The 19,643-nt window shown below is 49.4% G+C and overlaps 1 protein-coding gene across 1 annotated transcript; it reads right to left on the bottom strand.

The window, feature by feature from the left end:
- Positions 1-1,427: 1,427 nt before the first annotated feature.
- Positions 1,428-18,393, bottom strand: GBX1 (gastrulation brain homeobox 1). The gene is made up of 2 exons (XM_026479171.3): positions 17,865-18,393; positions 1,428-1,981 (listed from the first exon to the last, which is right to left on the bottom strand). Exons 1-2 carry the CDS (start codon positions 18,391-18,393, stop codon positions 1,428-1,430), a joined length of 1,083 nt encoding a protein of 360 aa, XP_026334956.1.
- Between the last annotated feature and the right edge of the window lie 1,250 nt (positions 18,394-19,643).

Genomic DNA, 19,643 nt, shown 5'->3' on the forward strand with positions numbered 1-19,643 from the left:
CCGCAGCTGGCATCTGTAATAACCTCTTTGCCCAGTGTCCGCGGCCCCGCTCCACAGCTGGTGCAGGAGAGGAGCCCTTCTGTGAAGGTGGGGGAAATGGCAAATAACTTCAGTCTGTCTTGTTTCCACTCACGGTAGCCTCGTACCCTCATGTTTGCTTTGTCCACTAAGGCCATTCCTTCACTTGATCGTAGAATCCCAACCCCAGAGCTCCCAGTCCCCGTCTCTGCGGCTCCTCCCACAGCACACAGCCGTCCAGAACATCGCACGTTCACTCCTGCCCCATACACTTTGCAGTGGGCCCTCTCCACCAATCTCATTTTACAACCGAAGAGGATCTGGTATCCCAGGCTGTGTGAACCAGACGATGGGGAGAAGGAGACCCCACAGTTAATGCAGTGAGAACAGAACTGGAAAGGAGTCTTACTCCAGGCCCTCCCATCTGGAATACCAAAGGGGGCCAGAGATGGATTCTGCTGCTGCGTCCTCTGCACAGAAAAGGATTGGTGATAAGGGTGAGCCCCCAAACTGCCCCAGTCACGGACAGGACTGGTAACCTCTACCGAGTTGGGGCGTGGACATACCGCAGCTAACCTAGGGTCAAGTACTGCGTTTCCCCATATAACACAAAAGGGAGCAAATCTCTTCTGAAGTCTGCCAACTCTCCCGAAGAGAAGAAAGCAGAGGTGAAGAAGCTTGCCTTGTTTAATGGGGAGAGAGAAAAGAAATGTGCCGGGACATGAGGTCTAGAGGTGTAGACAGTGGGCGGCGCCCGGATGGGAAGTGGAGGTGGCTTACACGGGGGAAGAAGCTCGTGCTGAGGGGTTCTAAGGAGGCTAGTGACAGTTTCATTCTGTTTCTTTGTATGCCCTTGTCCTACAGACAGGCGAGACAGCCCCCACCACAAGGCAGGAAGGTAGAACTGAACTCTGGCTGAAGATGGAGGGAACACACAGCTTCCTCAGTCTCGGGCTCAGATGGACAGAGGCAGATAGCTCCATATATACAAACTTTACAGAAAATAAATAAGGAGCTGTGATCAGCTTGACTAGGCTTCATCCTGGATTCTTCCCGCCACTGTGAGAAGTAATTCCAGGGCATTAGCTGGGAACCTTTCAGGCCCCTAGGCATGTTAGAAAACCCCCCCCAGGAGTCCACCTCAATCCCCACAGCTCCTCAGCATCGAGAACCCAAGCCCCTTGAACCCTGAAGCCCCCAGCCAGAGGGTCTCTGGAATGGGCTCAGGGCCCAGTGCCCATGTCCCAGGTTGCCAGGAGAGCACCCCTAGCACGGACGTTGGTTGCCGCCTGAGCCCCCTCCCCAGGCAGGATCACCGGGGTAGCCCCTCTGGTCCACAGAACCCTGACCCAGTCTCAGAGCGGGCACGGAAACAGATCCTGTTGCTTCCGAGGTCCTTGGGAGCCCCTTCAGGGCCGGGCCCCCTGCTCCATCTGTTGGTGCTGGCTCCGTACGGCAAACCTGTTGACATGCACAGGTATGGGTACGACGATCTTGGGGTTTCTTACGGGCTCCCCAGAACGGCTGCTCACATTGCCAGCTTTGATACGCTTCCACTTGGCCCGCCGATTCTGAAACCAGATCTTGACCTGCACCTCACTGAGCTTGAGGGCGTGGGCGATCTGGGAGCGCTCTGTCAAGCTCAGGTATTTCTTGCAATGAAACTCCTTCTCCAACTCCAAAAGCTGCTCACTGGTAAATGCTGTACGGCGCCGTCGGCTTTTGCCCCCAGGAGCTGTGACTCCCGCTGCCACCGGTGCCCCCTCCTCCGCTCCAGTCCCCAGGCTTCCCTTTAGCTTCGGTTTAGGTCCCAGGAGAGCCCCGGGGCCCCCTGCAGAACTGTCCAGGAAACCGTCGTCTTCGCTGTCACCGCCTGAGCCCTCTTCCTCCTGTTCGCTGCCTGCTGGGTCTCCTGCTGGTGCCTCCAGCTTCTCCTCATCTGAGCTGTACACTTTCCCCTCTGCTGTGGGGAGTGAGAACCAACGGACGGGAGGAGCAGGCGAGGAAGAGGCAGGCAGGTTGGAGGAGGCACGCGGAGCCGTGGCCAGGTGCGGACAGAATGGCAGCAGGGAGACAGAGACAAGGAAGGGATGAGATGGGGAGGAGGGGAGACAGCACATCCAGGATAGGGGGTGGGGAAGAGGTTCAGGGAAGACAAAGAGATGGAAAGAAAGGTATTAACCAGCACAGATTTCACTACAGTGGGGGGGGGGGGGGGGGCCAATAAGTATACATCAAAGGAACGCCATTCCCAGGACCAGGGCCCCTCAACTTCACCGCCGCCGCCTCACCTCAGTCTCCCTACCCACTGCCTTCCCAGCTTTCTCCAAACCCAGGCCAAGGGCTTTTCACTCATTTGCCACCCCTCCAAATCCAGACGGCACAGGGCCCAGAGTGAAGCAGTGTGGCGCTGGCTCGGGAGCCTTTCCGTTGCTCTAGGTAGGAGGCGGCGTGGGGGAGGAAGCGCTTCTGTGGGGTAGATGGGGCGATCACATGCCAGCCTGTTACTCTCCTAGGGATCCTCACCTGCCCCGGGGTTGAGCTCTGCTCTGTCTCCCCACTTCCCTTCTTCCCTGGATCTAGAATCTTAGAATCTCATTTCCAGATGGAAACGGAAGTCATCTATTCCCCATCCTCATCAAACCCCCCACCCCAAACCTGGGCCCAAGAAATGTTATCAAGGGATTTGGGAGGTGTCCTTACCCCCACTTCTAGTTCTCCTCGACCAGCGCGGCCAGCCCAGAAGGGGGAGCCCTCCCTGCCACAGGCCCCCTTGTCTGTGGCCAGAGCTGCTTCCCGTTGCTCAGCTCTCCCAGGCCCCTTTCAGTCCCTGCCCTCCTCCTCAACTGTGAAATGACATCATCCTTCCCCACCAAGGACGCCAGAGCGGCACAAACAGCTGCTTTCTGCTCAGGTCCCGAATCCTGAGACCCTGAGCTTGACGTCAGCGGGAGGAACTGGAGGGAATGTGGGAGAGGAGAAAGAAGTGCAACAAGGGAAGATGTAGAGAGGAAAATGGTAAAAGGGGGAATTTTGACTCATTTGGTAGACGCCTGATTATTTATAATTATAGCCAGATCAAGTGTCTTAAATCCATACGCAACTCTAATAGTTAATTCAATCGTTGGTTTTAATCCCACCCAAGGACAGTTTTGTCAGAACGGCAAATAACAGCAAATGTTTTCAGTAGTTGAGTTGTAAAACTGCTTTGTTTTCTGCCCAAAGGGCCAATACACAGCGAAACAAAAAGAAGAAAACCAACCAATAGGAAAGAGAACAAGAAGTGGGTAACCTGGACACTAACTAGTCAGCTCTTTAACACCGAGCTCACGGGTAAAGGGGTTGGGGTTTCATAAGGGCGGAAGTGCATCTGTCTGTAACCACCACACATCCCACAGACGCTCATAAACTCTGAGGTTGAGACCATGACCCGAAGTAAAAGAACTTCAGGGAACAGATAAATGCTTTATAAGAGAAGCAGGGTGTGTGACTGAACACCTTCCAGCACCCTCCCCGCCTGCCTGTGCTCCAGAAGGAGCGTCTCCGGGGTCTCCAGGACCAGCCCAGTACCTTGCCCATCCCCGGAGTTCCCTTCCCTTCCCTGATGCGATCAAGCTGCACCTGGAGAGCCATGTTTACACCTTCCTTAGAGGCCAGACTTCTCGGCCCACGTCCAGATCACCCACCTCCATCACACGCAGCCTCTCATACCTCGAGGGGATTTTTATCCCCAGCCCCTGCCCTTTCTTCCTTTAGGGCTTCATTCTTTATCTAATTTCAAACTCCACGTGGCGCACGCTCGTGTGGGCTCACCCAGCCTACCTATGTTACTCCTACTCATTGCTTTTCCTCAGTGAGCACTCTCTGTTCCCTCTAGCAGCTTCCCGGGCTTCTCGAGCACCAGCCTCACATCCATCCGTCCATCCGTCTGTCCCTTGGTCCATCTACAGAGGTTGCTCCTTGCCATATGTCCCACGCTTCCTCCCAGACCTCATTCTGGCCAAATCCATGTTGTTTTCTGCAAGAGTCACATCCTGGGTTCTCTTCTTCATTAACGGCTCCTCCCCACACTGTTTTCCATTTCCACAGAACTCAGACCTAACACGTCCCAAACAGAACTCCTGACCTCCCTCCCAAACGAGCTCTCCGCTGTCTGTACCCATGGCCTTCCCAGCTCGGTTAGTGGTAATTCCGTCCTTCTTTTTGTTCAAATCAAGCCTTGTTCCTCTCTCAACCCGTGTCCACTCCCAGAGCCCGCCCTTCACACCGCGTCCCCTGCATGCGACAAGTCCCAGTCAGCATCGTATCTGCCTGGTTCATCAACCTGTTCTCCAAACTGGTTTCCCTGCTCCTGTCCTCCCCTCCCCTCCCCTGCCTACCCCATGGCCCATCCCCCAGATGATTCCTCTGTTCAGAATACTATACTCTCTACCTAGATTTTTGCACTCGCTCATTTCCTGTCTCCTTCGGGTCCTTTACCAAGGAGACGTTCCCTTGGTACGTCTTTTTAAAATGAAAACTTTCAGTACTCCTATCTTCGGTTTCTGCTTTGTTTCTATAATACATGTCACCAACTTTATTCATTTATTTTATTGGCTGTCTTTTCCTATTAGAATATAAGCTTCATGAAGGTAGGGATTTGTAATATACCTTTTCACTGCTGTATCTTCAGCATCTAGAAAATTATCTGCACAGAGTAGGCACTCAATAAATACTTGTTGACTAAATAAAAAACTATTCCCAAGCACTTTCTCCCCCTCCCCCCGTCTCCACCTCTGTTCTTCCTTTCCCAAGCCTCTCCTAAGATATTCCCCGCAGCCCGACCCCATCCAGTGCCCAGAAGACATTCTCTCCATGAGTATTATCCTACCCACTTCTCAGTATGCCTTCTGATCTCACATTAGCTGGAGAGAAACCGTCTGCAGTGGGGATCTATAGAATCTTATGCTCAAAGAAATAAGGGAAAATCCTTCACATCCTTACTAAATCCTCTTTCAATTTTAAAACCTGGTTTGTAGTACATAATAACAAAAAGCATAATGAAAGCTTGTAAAAACTCAGCCCAATATTACAATATTCTAAACAGCTGGTAAAAAGGCAGACGCTGGATTTCAGGGCTTGAAGGATGAAATCATTTAGCACAGTTACAAGCGCCCAGGGGGTGTCCAATAAATCTAAACTGATGATGATTGAGGGGAGGCTCCCAGGTTCCTTGATCTGGCAGGGCCCTCCCGAGATCATATCATCCCTCCCTCTGTCTTCAGACAGATTCCATAAAATCAAGCCCACGTAAGCAGACCTCCCTCAGTGCTGCTTTGAAAGCCGTACAAGGGGCACAGGTTCACAACCTCTCTTGGTTACTTGATCCCGGTGGGATGCTGAACGGCAGGGCAAGAGTTTCTCTCTGAGCCTTTATAATCCTGACTTTGAGGCCCCTGATCGGCAACTCTTGGAAGGAGGTGGGGGTGGGGCAATACGAGAAAGCAGCCAGGAGGGGGAAATACAGCTCCGCTCTCAAAGGACAGGGTCTGGGGCAGTGAGTGACACTGCGATGTGGGAAAGAAAGGGCCAAAGCAGGCAGAAAGAGGACTGGGACAGGAGACAAGTGGGGCAGACATAGTGGCCAGAGAATGAAATGATGAGTCAGAGAAGCTGAAGGGGCTGGAAAGCTTAGAGAAGGGATAGAAAAAAGAAAAAAGAAAATCATACCCCCTACCTTTCTTCCTCCAAAACACTGCTGCAGTTGGAGCAAAGCAAAACATCTTCACCCTGCCACACGCTCTTTGCTCCACCAAGACGGGCACTTGAAGGTGCAGTCCATACCCAGAGTGAAGGAAAGCGATTCAGTGGACTCGGATAGGCCACAGAGCAGCCCGGTTCTTAACAACATAGGATCCTGAAGTGGCTTACTATTTTCTTATGGGTTAGCTAAAAACTAAGCGCAAGCTACGTGAATAATTGGACTTGGTAGATATAATGTCCATAGAAGTAAATGACTAATTGCAGATGCTATAATTGGTTGATATGAGAAAAAAACAAAACCCAAAACCTTGATCCATAAAATGAGGCTTCTCCAAAAAATTTTACATGAGAAACAATTCTAATGAGAATAATTTTAGCAAAAGGAAAATGTTTAAATTGGAAACAATTTGACTATGTCCATAGGTAGGCCAAACAGATAGAAAGGTTCTGTTGTATACGAAAATGAGATTATTGGTAATATAAGAGTATATTGAGTTTTCAGCTTGTTCCTTACGTGTAAGTCTAAGTCTGAAAGAAGTGTGGTGTCTATCCAGGGGGAATGACTATAGGGCAGACCGGTTATTAGGAAACATCTAGAGTTCTTGTGAATTCTCGTAGTGGATGCTATTATCTTAAGAACCAGAAATCACAAGGTTTGAACCGTGATTATTTGTCAAGCCCATACCAGGGGCATTCTTCCCACCTCCAGAGAGCAGTACTCAGGCTCCGGGGACATACTTGCATGGGGTCTTGATTCCAAGAGGAAGGGAAGCAGACCAGAGATATAGAAAAGCCCATCTTGTGAATGGATCTGGTCAGGGAGGGAAGAGATCAAGGGCCAAAGAATCCATGGTCGGTATTCTCCAGGAGAACAGATAAATAGCACCAGATTTGCACTATCTCGAGGGGGAGTCCACAGCTGTGGTCGCCAAGAATGGTGGGCCTGAGTTGTGGTGCTGGAAAGTGGAAAACCACTTTAGACCCCCAGCTATGGAAAGTGGAAAACCGCTTTAGACCCCCAGACAGAGCGCCTCTGCTGCCCCTCATCCACCCTCTTCTGTTTTAGCTTCTATAAAATCAACAGCCTTTATTATTCGCTGAAGAGAAGTCTCTCCCCCATTACACTCAGTTCTGACTTCTCTTCCTCACACTCCCCCAACTACTGTCAGGACAGTCAGTCTCCTTCTGATCATCCTGGGTCAACTACTCAGCTTCCTGAATACAGAAACAATTGAGTGGGGGGCACCTGGGTGATCAGTTGGTTAGAAGTCTGCCTTCGGCTCGGGTCATGATCCCAGCACACTGGGACTGAGTCCCGCATCAGGCTCCTTGCTTAGCAGGGAGTCTGCTTCTCCTCCTCCCTCTGCTGCTCCCCCCACCCCCCGCTTGTGCTCTCTCTCTCTGTCAAATAAGTAAGTAAAATCTTTAAAAAAAAATGGGTGAGGTCAAAAGGTGGAAAGAAACCCAGGTCATCCCTCAAAAAGAGGTACATTTACCACCACTCTAGAACTTCATCATGATGCCCAGGACAGAATTATTTCTCTGTTCTTTCCGGAGACAGTAGTTTCTCCCATCATTTACAGCAATTAGCTCACTTTCCATTTGTGTTTCACTCGCCCCCGTTAATTTCACGCTACTCCTCCTCCCTATAACTTCAGGTGCAATAAGGAACATTCATTTTCACGTTCTCTCTCTCCACTCTTCCTATGACCCTTCAGCATTCCTTACTGCAAATTGACATGGGAATTTTCTCTACACCATTGCAATCCAGAACCCCTCCGACCTTCATGACAGGTTCAGGGCAATTTCCCCACCACTCAGAGCTCCCCTCATGACGGAGCAAGCCTACCGTTGCCAAGGGCACCCTTGTTACCTTCGACATTCCAAAACATTTTCACACTTATTATTTACCTTGAAGCAACTCACTGAAATCGAGTAGACCTATTAGTAGTACTAATGGAAGGTTGGTAACCTTATCTCAGGTGAAAAAACTGAGTTTCCGAAAGATTAAATGATTCTCCTAAGTCACACAGCTAGAGATAGATTAATGTCTAGAAACTTGGTCTCTGAAATCTCCAACCAATGCTCCTTCTATCCTTTCCCCTCCCGCTCCAAGAAAATGCCCAGATGCCTCATCAGATAAATAACCCTGCTACCCAGTTTCAGTCCAGACCCCATCCCTTTCACTGATCACTCCAGAGCCCCAGCCTGATCATTAATACCTCCCCTTAGACACTCAGAGAAGGCTCTTAAAATTACCGTAGGAGAGGCCCCACCCACCAAATTTACCTTGAATAGGCTGTTTGTCCTGTCATTTCCCCAAGACAAAATTCCTATCAGATCAATTTTTTTTTCTGTCATTATTGGTTTGTATGATGTAATCTTACCAGTCAGCGTTCCTTTTATTTAGAAATGCATTTTCTCGTTTTAAAAATACCATTGCCAAACTCTGGAAACAGTTTTGGTTTAATATCCTTTTTTTTTTCCTAGCTTCTAGTTTACAAATGTGTCACCCCCCCGCCAAGTGCAGTCTTTCCCGTGCAGGAATCAGCGTCACCGAGGAACAGACACTTTTCTACCGTCTTCATCTCTCTCCACCTTCCTCATTACAGAGCTCTCTTCAGAGCTCCTCTCCCGGTGTCCCTTCCATCACCCCAGGGCCACTTCTCCAGCCGGAGAGAAGGCTTTCCTCCCCGATACTGAAAGGAGCTAAGATACATCCCTGCCCTCTTTCTGCTCGAGGTAGACGTCTGTTCGGGGTTTGCTTTGTCTGCCCAGCATCCCTTCCTCCTTTTGTCCACTAACAACACCCCCTTCCTTTGGGCACTGCTTCTCATCAACCACCCAGGACAGTGGGACTGTCCATCACACTTCCCCACCTTCATGACAACGTAGGCACGTGACCTGCATCTGACCAATCCTAACATCCCATCTCGCCCATCTCCCTGGAGACTGGACTCAAGCTAGTTAATCAGTCACCCTAGAATTTTGTGTATGCTAGAATCCACTGGGGTCTCCACTGGGATCATAAAAAATTAGAGCTGCTTATGTTTGTGCCCTTCCTTACTTCTCTTAAGGAGAGAACGAGGCAAAGGAAGAGAGAGGAGCCGGGTTGAAAGGAAAGAAAGATCTAGCAATACGGCTTGCATTTCTGGATCCACGCACCTCCTGTACTTAGAGTCACGTGAATCAATAAATGCCCATTTTAGCTTAAACTGGAGTTGAGCTACTGTCACTTGCAAACCAAAGAGTTCTACATCCAATGCTGTAATTGGAAGTGACAATGATCACATGGCTCCAGGGGAAGTGAGTCTCTCCACCTCACTCCCACAGCTCGCCCATCCCAAATAATGTCTCCACGTTACCTGAAAGTATTCATAATACCACCACCGAATATTCCACCAGCTTGAAATTCACTTGGACTTTTAAAAAATCTCCTTGGAGCACCTGGGTGGCTCAGTCGGTTAAGCACCTGATTCTTGACTTCGGCTCAAGTTATGATCTCGGGGTCATAAGATCCAGCCACGTTGGGGCACCTGAGTGGTTCAGTCAATTGGGCATCTGCCTTTGGCTCAGGTCATGATCCCAGGGTCCTGGGATCAAGCCCCACATCTGGCTCCTGGCTCGGTGGGGAGCCTGCTTCTCCCTTTGCCTGCGGCTCCCCCTGCCTGTGCTCTCTCTCTCACTATCTCTCTACGTGTCAAGTGAATAAAATCTTAAAAAAAAAAAAAAAAATCCAGCCCTTCATAGGGCTCCACGCTCAGTAGGGAGTCTGCTTCTCTCCTTCTCCCTTACCCCCACATCCCACTCTCTGTCTCAAATCAATAAATAAATCTTTTTTAAAAATCTCCTTAATCCATCTGAGTATGAATTATTTTAATCCAGTAGCTTTGCTCCTAACATCAAGCTGAGATCAGATATATGAGAGAATAGGAATTGTGGCGAAGAAAGGAGAGGTGTTTTTTTATATATACAATGTAAAGAAAAGAAGAACAGGCCCCAGTGGGACACAGAAGGGCTTCGGTAGTCTTGGGATCCACAGAGAATGTTGAAATGCGAGACAGAGAAACCAAAGGAGGGAGAAAGAGCCAAAGAAAAAACGTGAAATCTGCTCTTATGAGATGCATACACTGGTTCTCTTCTGGCCTTCCCCCCAGAAACACCTCGCAGAATACAGTGCTATTTCTATCATTACTCCCAGAGGTATCTCTCCTTGTCATACAGAGTGTCACCTATCCTAGCCAGTTCTTAATAAAGAAGTCTTCCCCAACTTAATTCCCAGGCACGCTCCCCATCCATTTCCAGTACAAGGACAATACCAGGAATTTCTTGCACACTGATTACTTTAGGATGCTTGACAAGCACCTTCTCACTTAATCCTTAACTCCGTGAGCTAAGTATTGTTGCCCTATTCTGCTTGTGAGCAAGCTGTGACTGCAGACGTTAGGGTTTTGCTGTTGATATTTCTCTCACAAAAAAAGAGTAGCGTCAAGATCTGTATCCAAAGCCCATGCTCGTTCCTCCGCGCCGCACCCCATCTCTTTTGTGAACACTGAATTCCCATGTCCCCTGTCACAAATACCGTACCAGATGAAGAAATAATAGAGAAGGCCAGGGACTGATTCCACAACTTTTCCTTTTCTCACTCCCTGATGGGCACGGCTTCCTTCCCCACCAGGGCGTCAGGCACAATTGATCCCCAATCTTTTTGGCCTCAGTACGATCGCTCACCTTCATGAAATGTTTCTCTCATTTAATATGACAAATGTACACAGCCATAGCTCAAGTCACCCCTCCCCGATCCCAGATGACGAAGCCTTTTCTGTCCTGAAGCCCAGACCTGATTTCGCCTCAAGATACACATATCCCAGCCCACCTCCTCTTTGGCTGCCACGACAATTCAGCACTGGGAAGTAGAGAATTTCCCCCAATCCCTTTGCTCAGGATGCTTTTTTTTAAAAGGAAACAATTCATTAATAGAGGTATCCTTACAGATAAAACTGAATCGTAGAGCTGGAAGTGACTGGAGATCATCTAAACCAAACCGCTAATGGTACTGATGAGGAAGTTAAGCTACAGAGAGGTGTGGCCAGCATCCCTCAATCCCGTACTCCCCGTGTGTGCCCATCGCGGAGAATAGCTGTCACTCACTCCAGCCCAAAGGGCTTCTTACCTTCGCTCTTAGGATAATTTCCTCTTCCTCCCTTCTCTTCCCATTGCTCCCAATACAGACTTCCATTGTAACACCATTTCCTCAATCCAGTCAAGAAATCCATCTCCCATTACCCCTAGTTCAGAAGTATCTTTCTGTTTCTCCCATCCTCAGTTTTCGCATCCTAGTCTCTGGGAGTCCCTGCAGCCCGTTGCTTCTAACACAGATTCTCAGTTCGCCACTTGAAGGTCACTGCTTTCCCATCCACGGTGGGAAGGGAATGAAGACACTGCTTCACAACCACTTCCTATGACAACTTCATTCACCTTGTGGGAGTTGCGTCCTATCACACCAAATTCAAGCATCTCGTCCCCCTAAGTTGTTTCTCCCAGTTAGCACACCAGTATTTCTTCCACGTGACGCTGACACTTTGCTCCCGTATTTCTCCCGTATTGAAAAACTCTTCCGCGCTGCTGCCAACCCAGACCGCTTTGCTCGCCGTCATGACGAGTGTAGCCAGGGGCACCACCACTGGCATCGAGAGCTCTGTCCTTTACACTGGTTTGGAACCAGGGCTTCTCTCTTACCCCACAGCATGGGGCTTTTTTTCCTGCTCCCTCTAGATAAAAATTCTCTCCCAGCAAACTCTTTCCTTGTCATCGTTCCTATTTAAGTTTCCCTCTTTTTGTCCATCCGCTCCACCATGCTCTCATTTCTACTTCCTCATTCCCAGCTTTAAGGCAAAGATCCTTCTTTCCTGATTACTTCCGAGGCAAATTCCTGCCTATAGCTTCCCATCGTAACATTACTCTCGTTGCAAAGCACTTTGTTCATCATGCCATGTTCCTCCTTTCCAATTAAAATATTCCCCTCGTTATTTCAATTACTGCCTTGCTCCCATTACTCCCAGTATAGACTAGTTATGCCCAGCACTCTAAGAATTATCCCCCTAATCATCTAAATATTTATCTCCACATTTCCATTTGCCACTGTAGAGATCTCCCTTCTCTATTCAACCCTCCCAAGTGTTACCTTCACTGTGGTATAAGGTACCTCAGTATCCCATTCCGATGCTTCAGATATAATTTTCTTACCATTTCTGGGATTTCTGTCTCTCAACTAGGGGTTCTTTTTTTTTTTAAAGATTTTATTTATTTATTCGACAGAGATAGAGACAGCCAGCGAGAGAGGGAACACAAGCAGGGGGAGTGGGAGAGGAAGAAGCAGGCTCATAGCGGAAGAGCCTGACGTGGGGCTCGATCCCAGATCGCCAGGATCATGCCCTGAGCCAAAGGCAGACGCTTAACCGCTGTGCCACCCAGGCGCCCCATCAACTAGGGGTTCTTAACCTTTTTTGTGCCATGAACTCCTTGGCAGTCTGATACAACCCCTTCTCAGAATAATGCGGTTAGGGTATATAACATAAAATGTACAGGATTACATTAGAAGGCAACTATATAAAATTGCAGTTTTCAGATATTTAAAAATGAATTTGTGTTATAATCATGTTTCTTTGTTAATTCATTAAACAAGATGCCTCCAAAGTCTATAAATTTATAAGAAAATATCTATGATTTCTGTTGGTGACACAAATCTGTTACTGCTGAAACTACTATGGTTTCTGGCCTACACTCATAACTGAAGAAAATGCCAAATTTTAGTTAGAAGTTCATAAAAATAAAGATATAATTTTCCCCCACTCATAATGAACAGATCCTTTTATAAGAGGTCCATGAAATCCATGTTAGAACCCTACTTTAAACATCGAAGCTAGAAAAACAAGCTTTTATTTTATGGAATTGACGCAAATATTAAAAATAATCTGAATCAAAACCTTTATGTTACAGATGAGGACACTGAAGCCTAGAGAAGTTGTAAGACTTTGAGTCTCCCATAGTGTCTTGAATATGCTAAGTCCGTAACAGACACTCAGTAAACGTTCCCTGAATTGAAGGAAGCAATTTGCCAAGGTTTCGCAGCTAAGTGACAAAGCTGGCACCTCAGCCCGTGTGTCACGACTCCTCGACTCCTCGATAAATGTTCTTTCAATCACATTAAGTTAAAGCAACATGTGCCTTTCTATAAATGCCAATGGAGCAAACACTCCCACTGTGTGCTTTTCCTCAACATTTCTAGGAAAACACGGGTCTCCATCACTTCCAAGTAAAATTCCCCTCCTGTTTCTAACAACAGAAGTCTCTGATTCTGTGCCACATTATTATTTCCTGTTTTTCTCTCATCAGTAAATACATCTTGACGGTCATAATGGGTACCTATTCAAAAATTAATCGATGGTCATCTAAAATGTTCTCCCGCTATAATTGAGTGCTTAGCTTATAGCAATCAGCCCTCAAATATCATGCTCCTAGGAAGTTTCCCAAGTCTCCTTGCATGATTTCCATCATTACTGCCAATCTCTGTTCAGAAATTAGCAAATTTTGGGGCGCCTGTGTGACTCAGTCAGTTAAGCATCCAACTCTTGGTTTCAGCTCAGATTATGATCTCAGGGTCCTGGGATCGAGCCCCATGTCGGGCTCTGTGCTCAGTGGGAATTTGCTTGAGATTCTCTCCCTCTCCCTCTGCCCCTCCCCCTGCTCACTCTAAGATAAAATTGTTTTAAAAAATTAGGTTTTTTTTTCTTTTTAGTTTTTAAAAATAATGTTCACTAGGGACACCTGGGTGGCTCAGGTCATGATCCCAGGGTCCTGGGATCCAGTCCAGCATTGGGCTCCTTGCTCAGCGGGGAGGCTGCTTCTCCCTCTGCCTGCTGCTCCCCCTGCTTGTGCTGTCTCCCTCTTTCTCTGACAAATAAGTAAATAAAAATAAAATAAAAATAATGAAACAAAATAATGTTTACTACACTGCCATCTCCCGGGTTCATTCCATCACATTCTCTTTCCTATATCATCTCAATGTTTTCTTTTCAAATGTTTTCTTCACCATGCTCAATACTGGCATTATCTTTCACGTCAATCTCTCGCTAAATTTTTATCATCCATCCAACAATTATATTTGGATTGTCTACCATCCTTCACTTCTTACGTCTTTGTTTTCAAGTAATCCAACTCCTTCCTCCCTGAATCATTGCCCTAAGCACCCCCAGCTTAAAGTTTTCTTCTGCATTTCTCCAGATGGACAGCTCTTTCCATCACGCCCCCCAGCACACGGGACATCCTTACCCATCGGTGCTGAAATGTGCACATCTTCAAGTCAGCTCGGATCACTCCAGGCAGAGTTCACAGGCACCTTCACACAACGCAGGGTCGCCACTGCCCCACTCACTCACGGCAGAATTCTCTTTCCCTTCTCTCGTTTAGACTTTACGGCTGTCTTTTCCCCATTCTTCTAATACATCGAAGACTTCGCTATCACCCCAATTCAAAGCTCCTTTTCCCCATCACTCTCACGTGACTCTGCTCTTACGACTCTCTAGATCTGTCATGTGGATGAATACAAGTCACCACTGCCCACGTGAGGCCACTGACCCTTTGAAACGTGGCTAATCTGAACTGAGATGTGCTGAACGTATAAAATATACACTGGATTTCAAAGATAATACGGAAGGAAGATATAAAAGATCTCAAGTTTTTTTATATTGAGTAATGCTAAAATAGTATTGGACATAATGATTTAAATAAAATATATTATTAAAATTAATTTCACCTATTTATTTCCACCTTTTTAAGATGGCTAATAATATTCTAATTACATAAATGGCTTGCTAGACAGCACTACTCTGGGGTCTTCTGCTGATTCATACTTTTAAATCTTCTCTATGAATTCAAAATTCTCTCCTCTTTTATCACTTCTACTAAGACACCTTCCCCAATTATCCTCACTGTTCCCCACATTCTAAACCCAGAATTATTTTCAATCTAACATTCTCAGTACCTCTTCTACCCATTATTTCTGTACGTGGTATTTCTTTTTGCCTGATAATATAGCTTCTGCCCCTGCAGCTGAGTCAGAATCAAGTTGTTTTCTCCAGCATCAGTTGTAGTCAGGTGGTGTCTATGTTAACTCGAAGCAAATTTTCAAAAAAAAAAAAAAAAAGTAATTCCCAACAAAAAAGAACTTCATTCATCATTCTCCAGATTGGCCTATCTTCACTATAATTTCATTTAACAGCGTTAGTAACTGTAAAACATTAAACAAATATAAATTAATAATTTCAGACCAATGTCACCCATTCACACTAGAACAGTAATTCCTCCTCTGTCATTTTAAAGATAGCATTCTTTCTCCAAACTCTTCTAATGTTGAGGTTTCAATCCCATTATTCAAGCAAAAACTCTCATTTCACGCTAAATACTCTAATACAATTTCCAAAATAGAGTATTCGTTTTCCCACCATTTTCAGCACAGGCCATGTGTCATCACTCCCCAAACCGATTTTATGTCTAACATTTCTGGAATTTCTTTTTCTTTTCTCAACTACTTCAGGAGAAAAAAAATGAAGCCTGGGCAGGTGGGCGTGAGTGGTGTGGTGAGGAAGACTCAGGAGAGTCTGTACTGAGAATGATACGAAGTGGGGGTCGCAGATAGCTCTCCCAGTCTCTATCCTCCTTGTTTGTTTCTTCTGAAATCTCTCCTTCCTGCCCTGCCCCCCAAGCCCCACGACAAACCCTTTACGTGTACCTCTTCCCAGTAGGAGCCATTACCTTTGCTCTACCGTCTCTCAGCATCCTCCCTCTGTAAGCTCTCCTTCCCATCATTCTTGTCTTTACTCCAAGAACAAGTGTCTTTTGATTGCTTCCAATATCTTCCTTAGATGATGATCTTTCCTTCATTATTCTCTCTATATAAATTCCAGTTTACTATCACTCCCAGTATTAAAAAAAAAAAAACCTTTTAACAAAATCACTCCTAGTGTTGACACTTCCCTGTTTCCCACCAGGACATTTATTTAGCTCCTTCCCAAGCCTCTCAAAACAGAACTCTTTCACACACCATTTCTGATCCAGAGATGCTGTTCCCTCTTCCTCTAGCCCAGGCTAGGAATCCTTCATACCTCTCTCTTCCAGTAGGCAGACCTCTTCTCCCTCATATTTTCCCTTTGGATAATCTGGGGATAGTGCGCACTTGTTGGCCCTTCCTTTCCTCTATTCTTCTTTCCTCAGTATTTCTCTTCTGTTCTTTTCCTCTGCTTACACCCCCCTACACTATCTGATTTTACAGCCAATATTCTACCTGCTTCAGAAAAGAGCCTTCATTCTACAAATGGGTCAAAAGAAACAACTGAGGGGAACATGAAAGAGTAGGACAAGTTCTCCCATGGTTTAGGCATATTCCTCCCCAGCTCCTCCCCTAGCATGTCTCCCTTTCTGCTCCCCCTCAGCTCGTCTCTTCCTCAGGTGTCTGCTTGCTCCTCCAGCTCCTATTGCCCCCAAGCCATCCCTCTGATGGTCTGCCTTGCTCTTTTCTGCCTTAGGACTATTATTCTGAAAATCCTACTGATCTGTTCTTCTGCCCATCCTGCCAGCTGCTCCTCCTCCCCTCCGCTCCGGGCCCTCTCCTCTCGTGGACGTTTCCTCCCACTTTCCAGTTGCTGCTCTGTCATTTCCTTTTGATCCTCCTTAGGAGATGCTGCTCAGACTTTAGCCACTGGATCCCCCTGGCCCAACCAGGTACGAAAACAACAGCAGAATCCTCAAAGCCAAAATGCCCAGGGCTGAAGGGGAAAAGGGGAGGAAGACAGGCCCTGTAGCAGCACTTGGGGTCTGAAAGTGGTTAGACCTTCGGACAATTTCAAGGAAGGGCCCAGAAACATATCACCGGGAACTGTCTTCTCCTGGCAAAGGACAAAAGGACTCTTGGATCTCCTCCTTGCCTCTCCTAGAGTCAGCCCCCAGGCCTCCCTGGGTCACTGTTACCTGCTAAGCTGATGTGACGAATGGTTAAGCAGAGGTGGATTTATCCTGGTGCTAAAGAAGTTTAAGCTTCAGGAACCCCACACTTGCATGCAGCCTGTTTTTCTTAAACAGAGTCCACTAAATTGTGTAAGCTCTGGATCTCACCACACCTGGGTCTGCCCCTGGGTACGGGAAAGCTTTTCTGGCACCTAGGGGTTGAGGATCGATTAGGGAGGTCAGGAGGGCTCCGGGTAGCTTGATTCTGAACAGGGTTCGGTTTAATACACCCTGCCTCTATTGAGAGAGCATCTTCCCCTGAATTATCTCTTGGCTGAATCTCACTGGTTCCAGAATCTTAGCTACATTCTTGACTCCAGGCATTTGTGCCACGCCCAACCCAGCCCAGCCTTTAGCCTCCATCTTGACCTCCGGGTCAGTCCTGGTACAGCAGGTGCTAGGCCCCCTGCTAGCTAATGTTCCCTTAGGCCCCCTACTCAGTTCTTCAAGGCTGATCTCTAAATACGCCAGTTCAGAAGTGATCTCTACTACTAAGGCAAAGACAGGTCACCACCGTGGTCACCACTGCTTTAAGACCCTCCCTTTGCCCCTGCATTCACAGAGCCTATTTGGGGTCAATACAAGCTTCTCAGGAGCCAGAACTGCCTTCCCCTTTCTGAATTGACAGCTGCCCCAGTGTACCTTCACCCTATGGTCTTGCTAAGTGTCCCCAGGAATCCCACACTTGCAGCGTCTCTATGCTACGCAGAGGAGAAAAATGAAGGGATTCTTAAAATCTCAGGGAAGTGGGAGCCAAGGCTTGAGGACTAGAATGCTGGGAGGAAAGGTACTAATTTGGAAGGGAGTACTGGGAAGTCTTTGGTGCGGCTTCAGGCACTCTGGAAGACAGAGCAGGGCAGCGGTTCTGGGATCTAGAGGTGCCGTGTTTGGAACAGAATTGGAGGTGGTTCTGCAGAACCCGACATCTGGGGGTCTGGGATTCCAGGGCTCCAGGCAGGTGCTGAGATTCTGAGCAGGCTGCTGTCTGGGATTTCCCAGTGAACGAGCCTCCCGCCCGGCGCCCTGGTCGGCCCAGCACTTACCCGGCAGACTTGGGAAAGTCTCTGAGAAGTGCGGAGGCGGGGGCGGTGGGGGCTCTGCCACTTTCTCCCGGGTGGGCAGCAACTCGTCGGCTTCCAGCCCACCCTCCGGGCGACGGCCGCCCGGCTCAGGGTTGTTTCGGGCGGCAGTGGCGGCAGCGGCAGCGGCGAGCTCCTGGGGCCCGTAGAAGGCGTCGGGCGGCTCCGCGAAGCTGGGCAGCGCGGTGGTCAGCGCCACCATCGAGGGCACGGCCTGGCCCAGTCCCGCACAGAAGGTGTTGGTAAGGCGGCCGGCAAAGGAGGCTAGTGGGGCGAGAGGCGGGAGGCCAGCAGGCAGCGGTGCAGGGGCCAGCGCCTGCGGCAGCACTAGCGGCCGGTAGGGCATGAACATGGGATAGCCGGTGTAGAGCAAGTGGCCGGAGCGAGGCGGCGGCGGCCCGATCAGGGAGTCGATGGAGAAGGCAGTGCCCGGGCCCCCACCACTGCCCCCGCTGCTGCCCCCGGGGGCACCCCCGCCTCCAGCTCTCTGCATCGTGCCCGGAGCTACGGCCGCCCCGGGGCGCTGCCCTCTGGGCGCCGCGGTGCGCCCCGCGGCTCGGGCGCCCCGCGTGGACACGCAGGGCTCGCTCCCAGGCTCCCGGCCGAGGTGGCGGCGGGGCGCGGGCTCGGCGCAGTGTGGCTCCGGCGCCGCGCTCCCTCTCTCTCATAAGGAGGGAGGGGGCGGGCGAGCGGGCGGGCTGGGGGTGTCGCCCTCCGGACTCATCCATCTTCCTCAAATTACGCTTCACTTCCTCCCTCCGCCCGCCGCTGCCGCGCCCGGCTCCGCTCCCTCCGCAGAGCCCGTTCCCAGCGGCCCGGCCGGCCGGCCCGGGACCCCCGCCCGCCCCCCGCGGCCCAACCAACTATTATTAATGGAGATTGATGAGGCCGGACACGCCGCTTTGTGAAAGTTTGCGGCCGACGAGAAGGCGGCGGCAGCTGCTGGGCCGGTGCCCCTCCCTCCACCCGACCCGCCCCCCACTCAGCCCACCCTGCCCGGGCGTGGACGTGGCGCGGGACGCCAGGCGAGGAGGGCGCACCGGGACTGGCGGGCGGCGCTGCCGGACCACAACGCCCCAGGCCCCGGGCCACCGCCCTCCGTCGGACCCTGGGCCGGTCCTCGGCGTGCCTCCCCGCCCCCGACGCCCCTTCCCCGGCAGTCCTGAGGGCAAGCTCTGGCCACGCGGGCTGGACAGGACCTCCGCGCCCCGTCGGGCGACGAGGCGGGAACGGCAGGGGGCGCGCTCTGCCGCCGGAGCTCAGGGCCCTTGTACGGGGCCCTTTTCCCCTTGGTAGTTTCTTCCCGAGCCCATTCCCCTCTCCCCGGGTCTCATTTCTCCTGACATTGGCTCTTCCCCCTTCTTCCTCGTTCCCTTCTCCGACGCGGACTACCTCAGTTCCTCACTGTAGCCTCTGTGGGTAATTTCCTCGAGTGCCCACACTATGCCAAGTACTTACCATTCCTCTCACCTTCCCTCCATCTTCCTCCCATCCCTTACTTGCTTTTCCTTCCTCCACTCTTCCCTTTCCTGCCGTCCTTCCTATCCCTATTTGATTATTCCTATTTCTCATTCCCTATCCCAGTTGCCTTATTCTATTTTTTTTCTCATTTCTCACCTATATCTGTATCTCTTGTCTGTCTGTCTATCTCTGTCTCCCTCCCTCTCCCTCCCTCTCTTCTGCTATTAATTTCCCTGATTGGCTCCCCGGTTCCAGCACCGCTGATGAGCCCTATTCATTCCT

Source organism: Ursus arctos, unplaced genomic scaffold, assembly GCF_023065955.2.
Source record: "Ursus arctos isolate Adak ecotype North America unplaced genomic scaffold, UrsArc2.0 scaffold_3, whole genome shotgun sequence".
Lineage (NCBI taxonomy): Eukaryota > Metazoa > Chordata > Mammalia > Carnivora > Ursidae > Ursus > Ursus arctos.

Coding starts and splice junctions, on each gene's coding strand:
- GBX1 (XM_026479171.3), bottom strand. CDS start 18,393: ATGCAGAGAGCTGGAGGCGGGGGTGCCCCCGGGGGCAGCAGCGGGGGC. Junction 1,982..17,864: donor GACTTTCCCAAGTCTGCCGG/GTAAGTGCTGGG, acceptor CACTCCCCACAG/CAGAGGGGAAAGTGTACAGC.